Source organism: Oculina patagonica, chromosome 13 (assembly GCF_052425735.1).
Source record: "Oculina patagonica isolate OP01 chromosome 13, crgOcupat, whole genome shotgun sequence".
In the NCBI taxonomy this organism is placed as follows: domain Eukaryota; kingdom Metazoa; phylum Cnidaria; class Anthozoa; order Scleractinia; family Oculinidae; genus Oculina; species Oculina patagonica.
The window spans coordinates 36,856,027-36,873,261 of record NC_135770.1 but is presented as its reverse complement, the minus strand read 5'-3'; the positions used below and the strand labels follow the sequence as shown (position 1 = coordinate 36,873,261).

The window sequence follows — 17,235 nt, the reverse complement described above, 5'->3', positions numbered from 1 at the left end:
AGCCATTGTTCGTGCGTTTGAAGGATATTGTGAATTAACTTATAAACAGTGTATACAGCTATCGAGAAGTCGCAGACGAAACGATTCTAGAAGCTGCACTTTTGCCATTGACAAAATCCAAATCGCTTTGTCCTTCACTAGTGTTATTTTTTAATCAAAAGTCATTCGTGTTTTTGTTAGTCCAGGAAACGACAGCCTTGCGTTTTGACTTTAATTTTCAAAAATTGCGAGTAATAAATTTTTCGTTAAAATTTCGCACACTTGGGAAAATTATACTTGAATATGCGTAGAATTTCTTGGCTACGCTGTAAATACTTTTAGGCGAGATTCGGAACCGCAGCTTCGATGAATATTAATAGTTTTTTTATCAAGAAAATGACAGTTCTTTTAATCTATCGCAAACTAAGCTTCTTGTCTTGATTTTAACGACGACTTGAACAAAAACGCGACATTGTGTCTATTTAAACGAATAACATCAACGCACTTTTTACTTATAACTAGTAAGAAAATTGAATGTCGCGATTTTTGCACAGATTTTAGCGTTCGTTTTCAACTTGATTTCGGCATGTTACATGCTTATTCCAGCAACCTGCTCACCTATAAATAAAACAAGAATTTACGGAAGACCGCAAAATTGGGAGGGGTTTGAAAACGACTCGATAAAGCTTCTGACTATGAACCGAAATTGTTTGTACAGGAGAACAGCCGAAAATTTGCAACTTGTAAATTGTGACATCTCCTCGTATCGGACAAAGTGGTCTGGCATACATTCCTTTGAATAGCGCTCAATTTTTTTGGTAAATAAAGCTGTCAAAGACTCGATAATTATTACAGGTACAACTTGTCTTTAATCGATTTTCGATTTCTTAAGAAGAGGTTGCCTCTGTTGGCAAATCGCAAACATTTCTGTTGTAAACGAGTTCTATTTAAATTCGGGGCGGTGAGGAGATGGGTCTTTCACAGCTCTCGATGCCACAGTAAATGAAATATTAATAGTGTAAATTTTGCCCTTCAAAGAATTGATTTACATACTTTTAATAATTCATCAAAAGCTTTTGTTTGGGCCCTTTTCCCCATTTGTTAAGTTGATAAAATATTTAAATTTCGTTGCCTCGGCGAGTGACGGCGTAATGCCTTGTTTACCTAACTGAAAATTGAAGATGTCTCGAGGATTTTCAAACCTTCACTCGTTTAATGAGAACTTTGGAAACATTAAACGTCAATTCGCTGGGTTTTCGTTGTTTTGTGAAATTTGATGGAGTATCGCTTTTTTATTGCACTGTTTTGGAGACCGTGTCTGTCCAATTAGCTCGAACTGATTGAACCGCATCCATCGAAACTCTCGTCAATTCTGCGCCGTAGTGCGTGAACATTAAAACAGAACGCCGATAATTCAATTTCGCTGAAACGATCGGGGAAATAAGTTTTGCTTTGGTTTCGAGATTTAGTTTACGGGTCCATTGTTGGCTTGTGTACAGTTGCTTTGAGACTAACAGTGGGATTCTAGACGCGACTTCAAAAACTTACGTTTGACTCACGTTGCCTTAACTTTTGTTGGAATCTTAAGTCGACTTGAAGTCTGTTATTTATATCCGCAGGAGATTCAAAACATTTTATTGCGACGGCGATAGAAGATTCTGATTCTCGCCCAAAAGTCATTTTTGAGGCTTCACAATGTGGGCAGCATTGTGGAAAACGTTCGCGCGCGCTTGGCTAGGCCTGCCTTAAACACGAACCCGGCCCGGGCGCAGTTCAATCTAGTTAACAGGAATATTCCTCAAACAGCGGGCATTTGCAACTGTTTTCGTTGGGTTGTTACCCGTACCAGAAAGCTTTGTCCGCGACTTTGATCAAAACAAAGCTGTCTATGACAAAAGAGTCTCTTTCACTGTACGCGGCCCCCTGTCGGTTGCAAATCTAGAGGCTGAATAAGAAATCGGGTAATATTTAGCGCCCCTGCTGGGTCGAGAAGGACAACATTGTGTGTGACAGATGTTCCAATACTCACGCTAGGCTCTTAATCTTCTCAAACTGAGGGAGATGTTATGCGAATAACTCCATGTAGAATTCAATACAGCTAAGAATAACCTTGTTTTGTTGCCCAGGCGAATAAACAAGCTCTCTTCGCAAAGAGTTTGGCGACAGATCCGGTTAGAAACTCTGTCGCTTCGGCTAGTTTCACGCAGAACCTTTGGTCGCTAAAGAGCGCGCGGTTTTTCAACAATTTATTTTGACGAGACGTGGACGTAATCAGTAAGATGAAATTAAATGAAGCATAGGTCCTCTGCGGGAAAGAAAAAATATTTTAAAGTGTTTGTGTGAAGTTGATCAACAGACTTTCGTTTACGATTTTTTCGCTCCACGACGCGAGCTGGTTGGGAAAAAATAATTGATAAAAATCCCTTTTTTCGCCGTTGATGTACAAAGTATCGCAAACGACGAAAGATTGAAATTACCATTTTTTTTTTAGTTGATATTCAAATTTAGTTACACTACGAAGCTGTTGCCTAATTTTGTATTAGTTGAAAAAATTATTTAGCCTTTTGTTCAACTATTCTCGTATTTATTAGAAATTAAAAGTAGCGCTTGTGCTATTCGTCAAGAATTTAGCAATTACCTTCTTGATTTTCGCCGAGAAGACACGAACCCGCGGCTTAATAAGTAAATTCACTTTTTAATTTAATGGAGAATATCAACCCTGTTGTCATGATATTCGCCACATAATTCTGTGCCTAATTTTTGAGATGAGATGCTTATCGACCAATCCAAGGCTCTGTGAAAAACTCGAATGCCGCCCTACACTGAAATTACGTTGCCCTTCGTAAATAGAATGAGAAGCGCTCTCTTTAATTTATTCCCGCTCGGTCGAATTCGATTGTATTTCCGATTAATGGCAAGATAGCTTACAAATTCGTCATGTACTTGCAAATTGATGTCGAGTATTGTTGAATACGGAAGCATTTTCCCGCCAGCTTACAAGCGCTTTTCAGGGTGCTCAATTTCCGTGCCTCTGTTTATAAATCTTGCAGGAATATTTATCTTTATTATTACAAAGAAAGCTTACTTTTCCTTTATTCAATTTACAAGCTTTCGAGAAGGATTAACATAAAGACCTTACCATTTAAGAATACAGTTACTACGTTGAATAAATTATTCTTTAAAGAAATAAGTCCTTTCTCATTCTCATATCAATGATATTCGCTTTACGCCTGCAGGACAAAGATAAATTTTTACGGTAGCCTTAACGCCAGATTTGTTCATGTAATTTATATCATTCAGATTCAAAAATATTGATTAAAAATATATACATGTATTCCAAAATAAGACTGATTTTGCCGGATGTAATATTCAAACTTTTGACCGAATTGAAAACGGAAGGGAGATTTAATTATTTCCCCAAAGGCGTAAATTATAGTGTTTTCTGCGCGATAAATTGTCATTACCTCAGAAAAGTGTTTTTGATTAGGTGAATATGTATGACTTTTTATCGAGCTAAATATAAATATCACTTGTGTGGGTAATTGAGTTTATTTATATGATTTCTGTTTCTATTTTCAGACTTTTCTCATCGTTGCGAACAAGTTTGGTAAACAGTATGTTTACCGCTTCCACGCATCGGACTCCCTTTATCTCTTCAGTCCTAGAAACAGGATTCGAAGATTTGTACTTTTTCTAATAACACATCAATATCCTTTTATTACAAAGCAATTTATGGACAGGTTTTACGTTAATTATATTATATTTAAAATTAGGAGTAAATACTACTTGTCTTGTTGTGTTTGAGTACGTGTTTGTATATATGTTGCTGTTTAGTTGTTTGTTTGTTTGTTTGTTTGCCCTCATGTTCATGCCGTGAAGACAACTAAATTAACCTTAAATGATTTGTTTTCGTTTTTGTGAAAACTCCTTCTGAGTATTTCCCACTTATCCACTTTCCATTTTTTAAAAGCGACGTTTTCACAAGTGCCGTCTTCAAATAGCTTACTTCCCATCGCCGCGAATCATCTCTTCTATTCACTGCTTTCCCCATTCTGCACTCCTAGCTCAGTCGTTGGAACAACGGAGAAGGCACTACAAACTCGTATTATTTTCCTCGTGTGATTCCATTCTCTCATTACCCACATATCACTAACATCATTTGTATCATGTAGTCTCTCGCACAATAGTTATATCTTGCCTAGTTTCTAATCAAATTTTGACCATGTGTTTGTTGTATCTGTATGCGGAAATAAATTCACGCTACTCATAACGCAAGTTAAAATTTACCAAATCGAAACTTAAGGAAGGTGACTACCGCATGTACAGGCAAAACTGTTCCTCTAATGCGAGTCGTTTATTTAAGTTGAGGGGGAACAAGTCCGTCCCAAAAAAAATAAAAAAAAAGATTTTTTTATTTAATTTTCCCAAACAAGAAAGAAACGGGAAAAATAAAAAAAAAAATAAAAAAAAAATAAATATTCCCCCCAAAAAAAAAAAAACTCTTCAGAAAAAAAATTTTATAAATTTTCAAAAAATTGGTTTTATTCTAGTTTAGTGGATTCCGTAGCATACTAACTGGTCTTAAAATCGTTGAAGAAAACAAGATAAAACATCATAAGACCTGAGGATCACTAAAAGTTAGCGTGACTTACCTTTTTAAGATGGCGTGACACTAGCTTTAACATGGCGTGACACTACAATGACCGACCCCTTTTGTTGATAACTGTGGGCAAATAACTAAAACTAAAAACATAAGAGGTATCTCTGTAGTTTGTTAGACTTGTTGTATTTAGTGTATTTTTTGTGATTTTTTTTTCTGATAATTTTAGAGCCTTTCTTTTACCGTTTTATTCCTTGACCGTATTGCACATATTTTGAACTTATTATTCTACTGACAATTTTAACAAACTGTGTATTCCTGGCAATGAGCAATCCACCTGAAGAGGCAGAGTGAGTATTAGTCTTAATCTTTCCTTTTCTAGTTTTCGTTTACGTTAGCTAATTAGGAGGGCCATTTGTTGCGTCTTAAGCCCTTGCGTCTTTGGTAGTGAACGCGACAAACTGTAACAAATCTTTCGAAGAAATGATTGATTAGCCCAGATACTCTCCAAACAACCCCTGATGGTTTTGAGCTTCTTTGAGAAAATCATGGACGAACCAAACTATTTTTTCACTTGCCGTTCTTTGCGCATAATCTCGTTTTTCACGTTCCTTCCCAACTAACCGAACGCCTAAAACAGGCTATATAAAAAGGGACTCAAACAGCACATGTTTTCTGTTGTCGTTTTCTTTCCGTCTGACACCATATGTCCACCACTTCTTTCATTTTATACAGAGAAACGGGCCGGCTTGTCTGGTAGATGGTTAAAATTGAACCTACCCTTTGCATTGTAGCCGTTTGGGCTTTAATTTATCATTGCATTTTAACCAAATTAAGGTCAGAAGAACATCGGTGTTATTTTTGGTTGATGAGGTCTGTGATTTTATCAGCTGTCGCTTAGTAACAGTGGAAATTGACGCAAGCAAACAAATATGGCGGTCGCTCGTGGATTCCAGCTTTTTTTTTCTTAATTGAGTTATTTGTAAAGGAGACAGCTCGACGCTAGTCGGAACTAACCGTAGATAAACTGGGAGGAATCTTCTACGCTTAGATATAAAACTTTAAAGCTGTAACAACATTACTGCTAAAGACGTGACAATGAATTAAACTTCCTGAAAGTTACGAAGCAAATTAGTTCAGTTGTTTTTTTGTTGATTGTTTTTTTTTTTTTTCTTTTTCTATATGCTAACAAACCACAATCTTTTGATTATCTTTTCGAGATATGTCACAATAGAAAACGTGCACTGAAAACGTCTGAAAACGTTTTCGGCAACTTTTAATGGCCAAACCTATTATCTTTATCTTTCGAGCTGTGGAGCTCGTCAACAAGCTTGATTTCCGTCTTTTGAATTACAGAATCTATCGACCTTGACTTGCTATCACAGTCAATTTCTGAATTGTGAGACAATTTTCTCTTTGAAGAGTTTTCAGATGTGACTGCAGTTGACAGCGACAAAGTTCCAGATTTTTTGAAAAATTTTGATTTAATTTTTACCAAAAAAATTTGAGGGAGGGATAATCCCCCCCCCTTTTCCTTTAACTTTACGTTTCGAGGAAATTAAAATGTATTTGTTTATCTGTGTATTAATCGTCGCTAACCGTTGTATTTTGCATAATTGGCTTTCCTTGTGTTATAAATTGCTATGTTATCACGGTTAACACATAATGTTAATCTTTTTCAGATTACGTAGGCGGTGGTTTCTATGGAAACCGCGTTATGTTTATCTTATTTCACACAAATATGATTAACGTTTAGTCAAAACCAGTTGATTGTGTTTAGAGGGGTTTTTTTTGAGGAGAAAAAAATTGTGTTTTTTTTTTTTTTATAATTACACGTATAGAGATTTATAAAAAACTCGCCCCCCTTTTTCACCCAAAAAAAAAAAAAAAAAAAAAAAAAAGGACTCGCCCGCGCACGTTTTCCCGCGCTTCGTGTCGGCTACATATATTTGCTTCGAGTTTTGATTGGTTCACTGGATTGTCTGTGCCCTTTATGATTGGCTAGAGTAATTACTTTGGTTTTGGTTTTACGACACTCAATTGAAAACTGCTCTAACTCGTTAATTGCAAGAATCATGAATCTGATTCAGACAGGTGATGCAAATAATAAAAGGCGGCAACTAAGGAATATTTTCTTGATGTAACAACAAATTCTTACCACTAACATTGAAAGAAATGTATGGGAATCAGAAATGAGAATTACTTTCTTGATCTCGGGACTTGAAGAGTTGGTGCTTATCACTTGCAATCTGCGCATTCAGATGTTTATCTTTCAACATCGCTAAATGCCTTGCTAAAATATATATATATCATGGCTTCCATGCGCACGTGTAAAAAGATCCATTAAACGTGGTTCATCTTGAAAAACTTAACCTATAATTTTTTCTCTTAGTTCCTCTTCTGCCATAGTTCGTTGTCCATGTTAACTCCTCTCCAGTTCAGCCATTTTTATTCCTTTATGATTTAGTATTATTCTTTCTGGGTTTTCTTCTACGTTAGTAAAGTGCCATTTAAGGCTTTTCACCCTTCGATTTATGAGAATTTCGGTATCGTGACATAGTTCATTAAGTCTTACACGAAGGTGATTTGATAACCTTGTAATGTTGATTCCGTGGAATCCCGATTTCTCAAACCGTCGAGTCCCGGTCTCCCAAATTCTCGAACCAATTTTTGTTTCCGGTGGAGGCTCGAGAAGTCGGGATAACAGTACACTGTATTGTCTAACATGGAACTTTACTCCAATATACCCACTTTTTCATTTCCACCAGGGATACACCAGTAAATATCACTGCAAATGTACTGTTAAGCGTTTTCTATGCTGTTATACCCAGTAAGGTCTGAAATATGTTGTGACCAAAGTCATACAGTCAACTCTCTCTTAGCGGACGCCTCTATAAGTCGGACACCTCCGTAAGTCGGACACCTGGTGTTGGTCCCGTCCCTGTCGTTTTTCAGTCATTTTACTGTAACTAAACTTTCTATAAGACGGACGCCTTTCTAAGACGGACACTTGGAGCCGGTCCGGACGGTGTCCGTCTAAGAGACAGCACAATCAAACTCGGGATAAAGACGATGACATTTACTATCCCATCCCTCTATACCAACTGATCGGTATTTTTCCTTTTTGGAATTCCACTGAACCACAAATTAAACAAAATTATCTTATACGTGACTAATGTCGAGCATTGAATCTTTTTTATTATTATTCCACAGATTTGTGTTCGCAGCTATTTACACACTAGAAATGTTCCTCAAGATCATAGGCCGTGGATTTGCGCTCCATAAATACGCTTATCTTAGAAATGCGTGGAATTGGTTAGACTTCTTAGTTGTAGTTTTAGGGTAAGTTGAGTGCGGTTTTTTTCTGCCCCTATCCACAGCTATTATGGGAAAAAAAAAAAAAAATAAGAAAAAATTTTTTTTTAAAAAATTAATTTTTTTTTAAAGTAAAAAAAATTTAAAGAAAAAAAAAAAACCAAAAAAAAAAATTTTTTTATTTTTTAAAAAAACAAAAAAACGAAAAAAAAAAGAAAAATTGAATTGGGGTAAAATTTAAAAAAAAAAAGCCTTGGAAATTCCAAAAAGGGTCCTGGAAAGTCCTTGAAAACTCCTTAAATTTTTGGCCTGAAAAAGTGTACGAACCCTGTATTATTTATTGCATAATTCCCAGCATCGGACAGATTGCAAACCATTCTTAAGCTGTGTCATCGAAACAGAGCTTAATGGTGTTAGTGTGAGATTGCTAAGAAATTTTGCGGTTCTAACGTCAGCACGATCAAAGTCGCTCAAGTTGCTCAAATTCACTCAGAAGATTATTTTATTATATTGACCACTCCTTGTCATAAAATTAGCCATCACATGTATTGTGGCCTCCAGCTGAAAATCCTGCTGACAAAGCAAGCTATTTTTGGAACGTTTACCTTTAGTTTATTTCGGTGGCAATAACATTAGCTAACAAAGCAATTTTGAGGTTTGTTTATTATTTATGAGGTTGAAATTCCACTTGCAAGGTTACATAAGCTATGGAAACGAATTCATATTTGCCTGAAATTAGAACATGAGATAATCCCAATGTCACGGGTCATTATGTCCACTTATTGACTTAGCGTTTTGTACACCTGCCCTTTTTCTGTGGTCTCTTCGCTGTTGTTTGTTTGATTTCTTTCATTTTCTAGAATTCTAACCTCGCACAGTTGGGCAGTTGCTAATTCCGGTCGTTGCTATAGATATCAACTCTTTAGCTTAGTTTATTTCCTTTGTAGTTCTACAACTTAATTAAAGTGTTTTTGCAAGAACAGTTTGCTACAGAGTTTATTCGCAGTCAAGAAATAATTAAATTTGCCGTTTGCACAGGGAGCCCACCGTGGGATATCTGCATAAAGATTGTCAATTTAAAGACACTGAATACCGTTTATTTTTTGTAATTTTTGGGCAGTTTTTTTGAGAAATTTTCAAACCCGGAGAACAATGGTTCTTTTAATTTAGGCCTTTGCTAGTTCTTTTAGCTAAAAAAAATATTAATATCAAAGGATAAAATAAATAATATTTAATATGGAAGTAAAATATTAAATTAATCTTCTACCGTAGCGTGCGAAGGGCATGAAACGCAGCTAAATGGTATACATTCTTTTCTCTACAGCTAAATCTCAACCTTTTTTTCTTGCAGTTATATAACAATGCTTCCTGGAGTAGAAAATTTATCAGGAATTCGAACTTTCAGAGTTCTTAGAGCTTTGAGAACAATATCAGCAGTTAAAGGTAAAAGGATGCACGTCTAACATGTAGGAGCTCTGTAACTTTTAACAAATTTATTGAACAGCCAAAATATATAGTTGTGCCGCAGGAGGCCTAAAAATAAAATAGATTAGAGCGCTGGAACTGTTAATAAGCGGTCTTGGCTTCGAGCACTGGCTTGGATCGAAATGGATTACCATCTTGAAAAATTCAGGCTAAACTCTTCAAAGTGCCTCTTTTCACCCAGTTTGATTATTGTCTACAAATAAACGCTGTATCTGGAAGGATACCCATTAGATGTTCAACGATAATGTTTTTCATTGGTTAAGATGCCTACCACGGTAATTTCAGAACAGTTTAAGCCAAAAATCTGCGAAATTCCCGTGACATAGCTCCTTTTAAGCTTGCCCTATGTAAGGTAGATCCAAAGTAAGTTGTGTTCCGCTGTGAACTCCGAAGATAAATTAACCTGGTAGCAAATCTCTTTGCAAAAAATCGTAATCAAAGAAACTACAAAAACTGTAGAAAACAGCTACTGTTAAGGCTCACCCGCGGTTACGACTTGACACCTTTGACAGGGTTTTAGTCACTGGAAACGACGTTTCCTAAAAAACTGTAAGTTACAATGACAAATTATCCAATGCCTCTCGCAATCACAAGAATATGCGATTCATTGCTTAAATGAAAGCGTAATAAGCGTTTTATTTCCATCCAGGAAACGCAAAGAACCGTTGATCCTCTCAAAGGGTGTTGTCCCCCAAAAAAAAGACTTTCTGGCCCATTGAAAGCTGTGGTCATCTGCTCTTTGATTGACTAAGAAGTTTGAAAACCAATAGAAAGCGTCGTTAAGCTGTCAAAGATTAATCAAAGCCTTTTCATAGGAAGTTACATCGCTTACTAGAATTTGACGCGTTTTACAATCTGCAACATTTATTTGTGAAATACCGTTTTTCTGATATGAATGTTTTTTTGGGGGGGGGGGGGGGGGCGCTGGGGCGGGGGGGGGTTGTTTTTTTGGATTTTCTTTTTTCTTTTCTTTTCTCCCCCGTTTTTAAAAAGGGCGGGAAAGGGGGGGCCCGGGCAGGGGGGAGAAAAAATCCCAACGCTTAAAGATAAGGAAAAAGGGATAAGCTCCGGTTGTATGGGCCACTGGCTCGAACGCAGACTTTACCTTACCTTTTTTTACCTACCTAATGTTCTTTTTGTGTTTGATATTGCAGGTTTAAAAGCCATGGTTAACACGCTATTGAAATCCATCAAAATGCTGTCTGATGTTCTTATACTTACAACGTTCTTTCTATGTGTCTTTGCTCTTATTGGCCTTCAACTTTTCGTTGGTGTAATGCAGTGGAAGTGTGTTCAAAATCCTCCTAATGGATGGCCGCAAGATCAAGACGCATTTGATGCGTATTTGAAGAATGAAAGTAAGCAAACGCTGACTATTTCTGACCCGGTAAACAGATGTCTTCACGCACGCTCATTTTATTCACGCGCGAGAAACGTTTCAGACTCAACCCAAAAAATTCCTTACTGATGACGTATCCTACATAAATCCGAGCGCTCGCCTCCCACCAATGTAGCCCGCGTTCGTTTCCCGGACCCGGCGTCATATGTGGATTGAGTTTGTTGTTGGTTCTTGTCCTTGCCCCTAGGGCTTTTCTTCGGGTTCTCCGGTTTTCCTCCCTCCACAAAAACCAGCAAAATCCAATTCGATCGGTAATCCGCGGGCCACAGGTTTGTCAGTCGCAAGACGTTTACAAAGTCGATTGATTTATTTGTTATTCTTGTTCTATCTGACAAAAGTGCACGCTTCCTACATGTTCACTTTGTGATAATCTTGATATTTACCTTCTAGGTAATCACTATATTTTCCCGGGCGATAACATGGCTGTTATGTGTGGGAACTCTTCTGTAGCCAAGTAAGTCTCGATTGTTGTTTTAGACAAACTTCTTACTTAGCCGGTCTGTGTTCTTAGTTATTTACTGACTGTTATATTCTTTGTTGTTTGCAGTTCATGTCCTGTTAACTACACGTGTATGCCGAACACGGGACCGAATCCTATCTCTGAATACATCAGCTATGATAATTTCGGTTGGTCGCTGTTAACATCTCTACAACTAGTGACAATGGATTACTGGGAAAGCATTTACAACAGCGTAAGTAGAATTTTGGTCATGGGCTCCTGGTTTGATGGGTTATCTTTATGTACACTACTGCCACAAACACGTGGCTCGCAAGATGAAGCCACTCTTTGGGCGCGTCACGCAGGAGGGAGATTGCGTGACGAGCAAAGAGTGTGAAATTTTTGCTCGTCACGCAATCCTTCCTCCCCTTTGCGTGACAAAACCATCGAACGCCTATGCAAAAGGCTATACGATCCATCTCTTCCTGTTTTCGGAGGGAGGGAGTGAAGGAGGAAGGGAGAGTGGGCCTTGAATTGTTTGCTTATTTCCTGACAAGTTTCTCAACTGATGTGATTTGTTAAACCGTTTCCAGGTGTGTAGTCAATTATAAAGATGGTATTTTTTTTTCATTTCCAGGTGATTGCTACCAAAGGACCGTGGTATGTATTTTACTTCCTGTTTGTGATCTTCCTTGGTCCATTCTACTTGATCAATCTTGTCCTGGCTGTTGTGTCGCTTTCGTACGAACAAGAAACCGCAGCACTGCAGGATGAAGTTCTTAGGGTGAGTATAATTTCTCTGCTTTATGGACATTTCAATAACACTGTCTGACTGAAAAAATGAAAGAATAGCCTGGGTCGCCTCTCTTTGGGAACTGAGTTAATTGACGTCAAGGCTACTGACATTTCAGTCTAAAGAAAGAAATACAATACGCGAGGGGATCTAAGGACGCAATGAATAAAAAGGAAGTGCTTTTAACCTTAAAAAGAAGTCCAACTGTACATGGTGGTTTTAGCTCTTAAGACTGTGGATTAAACCCTAGTGTGTGGCCATTCAAATGAAAGCAATTAAGCAGTTCTTCCATGCGGTTTTGTTTATTATACGTGAATACAAGGTTGTTCTAACTTTTAAGTCTGTGGATGAAAGCCTAGTGTGTGACCCTTCAAATAAAAGCTATTGAGCAGCACTTTCTGTTGTGCTCTTAGTTTTTTCGTATTTTGTAATTTTCCTTGGGACTGAAAAGTTTAAAGCGTATTTAAAGTCCAACGAGACCTACCCTTGTAAAGAGATTTACTTTTACATTACTAATACCAAGCAATCTTACTTTTGCTCCTTCAGGCGCAATTGTTTGCAAAGCTTAAACGCTCCGCCTCCACGTATTCATTTGATGGGCAAATGGAGCCAGACCCCTTGTACCAGGAAGACTCGCAACGCATTGAGGATCGTGAGGCCTACATAGCGGCACACCCGGAAGAATCCGAGCATGTCGTGGAACCCGAAGAACCAACGGAGGTGACTGTGGAAGTACCTGAGCACCCAAGCTGCTTGAGACGTGCACGGAATTTCGTCTCGGCGATTGTGAATTCTGCTGTGTTTGAGACACTCATTACTATGTGCATCCTGTTTAACACATTGGCAATGGCATTGGAGCACTATCAGATGGACTCAATGTTTGCTAAGGTGCTCGAGTACTGTAATCTGGTAAGTGTATTTTCTAAAACACATTGTGTGTATGAGAGTGTTAACTGTTCTTGTTGTCGTCGTCGTTTTATTTGTTTGAGTCTTGCCAGAATTATTGCCACAATCGCTGCACTAGTAAGACCCCTTTCGAAAAGTGAGATTGCCTTAGTGACAGGATGATTAGGGCGTGGCTACGCTGTATCTCGTTTGCTTCCGTCATTGAAACGCAGGAATCTAACCTTAAACAGAAGCAATAACCAGCATCTGGCAATGTACAAAATCGCCTTAAAATTAAAAAAAGAAACTTAATAATTGAAGGAAAATAATTATTTACCAAGGTAAAAACAAAACAAAGCGGAGTAAGGATGGTTAAGAATTTGGGAAGATTAAAGAGGATTACGGGAGACAAACTTGAAAACTAGGCATAGCTGCTCTGGCCACCGTGGTACTGTTGTATTCAGCAAGTTGCTGATTGTGTGCCTTGTTGTATTTCGCAGGTTTTTACCGTGGTATTCATCATGGAAATGATCCTGAAGTTGATCGCTTTTGGCGTGAAAGAGTATTGTAAAAACAACTGGAACCTGTTTGACGGGACGATTGTTATTCTAAGTGTTCTAGACATGGTGCTGACCTATTCTGGCGCCATAAGTGGTGCAGGCTTGAGCGTACTGCGAACCTTCAGGCTGGTATGTAGTTAAAACTGTTTTTTTATACACTTTTTTTAAAAAAAAAAGAAAATGATTTTGCTGTTGTGTTTTTTATAAAAATAAAAAAATAATTTTTTATTTTTTTTATTGTTTTGCTAAACACCCCCCCCCCCCCCCCAATATTAAAAAAAGAAAGAAAAAATAAAAAAAAAAAAAAAAAAAAAAAGGGGGGGGGGGGGGGAAAGGGGGGGGAAAAAGATGAAAATGGTTTATAAAAAAAAAAAAAAGGGCGTAAATTGACAATGGGTCAACACTTTTGTCAATGATTGTTGATCCGCGCGAGTGCAATTTCTTGTTTAAAAAAGCTTTTACTAGTAGTGGTCTCCTATAGAAAAATATTTTTTTTTTGGGGGGGGGGGGGGGGGCTAGGGGAATTGTTCCTGTTGTTTGTTCCATTGTTCTATTGAATGGTAGCGAGCCATTCATGCGAGACGTTGCAAGAGCTGCTACCCGACCCATTCTTTTTTTTGTCGGCGATCTTATTTATCGTTATTCGCTGGAACTTTTTATATAAATGCGCGGTCTGCGACACCTTTGACATTTGTCGATCTACCGTCTGGGAAAAGTTAACATCAATGAATTATTTGTGGGTAATTTTGCTCTCTCACTGGCTGAGAAGTTGGGAAACCAACTAGTTGGGAAACGTACAAAATTATCTTGTAATAAAAGTTTAGCAAGAAGTCGTGATATCGCGTTAAAGTGCAATTCTCCTTGTTGTTGTTGTTGTTTGAAGAGGAGAAGCAACACGTTATCTAACTTCGCCTTCAGAAAGGTGAACAATGAATGATGAATGTTTCGTACTTAACTAACAGGGATTAAAGAAAAACTGTTATTTGTTATTTTTTCTACAGCTTCGTGTGCTGAAGCTGGCTCAATCGTGGAAAACAATGGGTGACCTGTTGAACACAATCGGAAAAAGTGTGGGCCCTGTGGGAAATATCACAGTAATACTCGCCATCATTGTCTACATGTTTGCTGTGGTCGGCATGCAGCTTTTCCAGAGTTACTACACTGCGGGCAAGTTTAAGAACAACGACCTACCGCGGTGGAATTATAATGATTTCGGTCACTCATTTATGGTGATTTTTAGGATATTATGCGGTAAATGGATCGAGCCTTTATGGTGGACAATGAAGGCCACGTCGCCTGCGGCAATTTTCTTCATCTTACCTGCGTTCGTCATCGGCAATTTTGTGATTCTTAATCTTTTCCTTGCCCTGTTGTTGAACTCGTTCAGCGCAGACGGCGACGAGGAGCCGGAGGACGAAGAGGAAAAGAAAAGGAAAGAGGAAGAAAAGAAAAAGAAGAAAAAGGAAAAAGAGAAAAAGAGGCGGTTAGACATTCTTCGTAAGCTTGGAAGAAAAAACAAAAATTTGTCTGGGAGTCGGAGCAAAGTTGGGCCAGATGAGGATGGTGATGGAACAGACGAGGAAGCGCATTCACGGACGATAAGCCCAGTTGACGATGGAAGCAAGAAAGAGGCAGCAATTACCCTGTCTAACAACCTCAAAAATGGAGAACAAGAGAACGGCTTTGAGATGACGCTTGTCCACCGACTGCCCAACGGTCAAACACAGCAGGAGGGTTTTAACGGCTTCAAATACAGTTTTGGTAAGTTCTCTTTGGGCGGCGTTTATGCCTTCTCCACCCCGCAGATTTCTCTCTCCCCTCCCCCTCCCTTTCTGTATCTCCATCTCGTAAGACTCTTGAAATTTTAGCACTCATCGTGAAATAATTTAGGGACCTGCCATCTGGCTTTGAAGTGCATTTTTTATTTCACAGCCTATGAATAATAGCACTAATTTCTAAATTAAAATTTATCTGGCATTGAAATCGCCGTTTCCTTACAGACTTCCATAAAATAATTGCGTTTAAGAAATTCAGCAATAACATTTTCAACAAATCTAGAGTAGGTGTATCCCAGACAAATGCTCGCTGAAATATTTCAACTTCAGATTGCTGTGTTCTAGGAGTTGCCAAGCAGAGCCATCCACCTTGTTCCCTCAATTGAGATCGATAGTAAGCTGACGTTTTAAATTGCTTGCTTTCTTACTCAGACGAGACACCAGGCAAGCCAATAGGGCGCAACACCAAAGTAAATTCCCTTCCCATTGAAAACCGTCATTCGCTGACCACTGCCCTCGATCTGGACGAGGCTGCGCTCAGAATCCGGGACCTTCCAGACTCGAACAGGAGACTGCCGTGCGTCAACCGCGTCAAAAGCGACGACAGACTTGAAGCTAGTGACAACAATCTTAGTAACGGAGACCTGGTCGCCAATGGCTCCGCCCCTGTGGTGATCAACGGAAACTCGCGCATGTCGACCGGATCGTCACACAAAGATGTCAGTCTGGGTGACATAGAGTCACGCATTCCACCTAGCAGCCCAGGCCATGAGTCGAAGCGTGACACAATTGTCACTGTTGACACCGATGATACTACTCCCCCCGGTGGTGTGCGGCCTTGTTGCCCGGCTTTCTGCTACTGCGATAGTATCTGCTGTGACAATTACAAGGAGTCCTGTATTCGCAGAGGGTGGCATGGATTGCGTTACTATGTCAATGCTTTTGTGGAACATAAGTACTTCGAGTGGTTCATTCTGTTTATGATCGTCATCAGCAGTTTAACATTGGTATGTTTTATCACGTTCTATCAAATTACTATATATTTAGAGAGGAAGCCACATCACAATTTGCCGGAGAGTAGAATGCGTTTAAGTGCATTTCTCCTCGAAACACCTTAAAAAAACTAAAATTGCAATGAGGACAGTCCTCCTAAATTTGTGTTTTTTAATAACGCCAGACATTTGCTTTACTTTGCACTTTTCTTTCGCTCTCGTCATTGAGGCAATGAACAGTAAAGTGACCTGTAGCCGTGTACAAGCACTAGCAAATCATTTGTTAGGTTTGGTTTTAGTATTACATCTGATTGGCTGAGAAAATAATATCTTCGTTCTCGTTGGCTTAGGAAACAATATTTTCGCTCTGATTAGATGACAAAAGAATATCTTCCCTCTGATTGGCTAAGAAAACAACATCTTCGTTCTGATTGGCTAAAAAATACACCTTCGCTCTGATTGGCTAAGAAAATAACATCGCTACTCTGATCGGTTGGAGCATGTGAAACCGTGCCTTACTTTAATCCATTTTTTTTATCGTAGGTGTTCGAAGACATCCATTTAAAAAACCATCCCGTGCTGGAGCAAGCGCTAAATGTGATGAACTTCTCATTTGCGATCATCTTTACGGTGGAAATGGTTCTCAAAATCCTCGGAATGGGTTTTGTGGGCTATTTTTCAAACTTGTGGAACTGTCTGGATAGTTTTATTGTAGCGGTAAGTCTTGCAAACTATGCGGCGATATTACAAACAGAATTACTGTGTAGTACACTCCTAATTGTTGTTTAGTATACGTTACATTTTTTTTCTGCACCTTGCCTTTTTCATCCCCATCTCTATCTTGTTTGTCCTAGTTTTCTTCCTTGTTTATATGGGAATTATAGTTCGCGAACAAATCGAAACAATGACTCAAGCGCGTTCAAAGTATTTGTTGTCACGTAAAGGTCATGCTGCAAAATTGCTCATTCACGTAGCAGGTACCTTCAACGAAATAATTAAAACAAAATTATAAT

General features: G+C 38.5%; 1 protein-coding gene across 4 annotated transcripts in view; it reads left to right on the top strand.

Moving 5' to 3' along the window:
• The window catches only part of LOC144634498 (sodium channel protein 1 brain-like), a 48,768-nt gene that overhangs the window by 25,358 nt on the left and 6,175 nt on the right, over positions 1–17,235 (top strand). For all 4 annotated transcript variants that reach the window (XM_078493462.1, XM_078493460.1, XM_078493463.1 and 1 more), the window contains 13 exons: positions 3,559–3,690; positions 4,853–4,929; positions 7,793–7,921; positions 9,246–9,337; positions 10,534–10,737; positions 11,169–11,232; positions 11,326–11,470; positions 11,855–12,001; positions 12,557–12,919; positions 13,396–13,584; positions 14,457–15,216; positions 15,663–16,237; positions 16,766–16,939. In XM_078493462.1, coding sequence (XP_078349588.1) covers positions 3,559–3,690; positions 4,853–4,929; positions 7,793–7,921; positions 9,246–9,337; positions 10,534–10,737; positions 11,169–11,232; positions 11,326–11,470; positions 11,855–12,001; positions 12,557–12,919; positions 13,396–13,584; positions 14,457–15,216; positions 15,663–16,237; positions 16,766–16,939 — 3,051 coding nt within the window. The remainder of the gene's footprint in view (positions 1–3,558; positions 3,691–4,852; positions 4,930–7,792; positions 7,922–9,245; positions 9,338–10,533; positions 10,738–11,168; positions 11,233–11,325; positions 11,471–11,854; positions 12,002–12,556; positions 12,920–13,395; positions 13,585–14,456; positions 15,217–15,662; positions 16,238–16,765; positions 16,940–17,235) is intronic.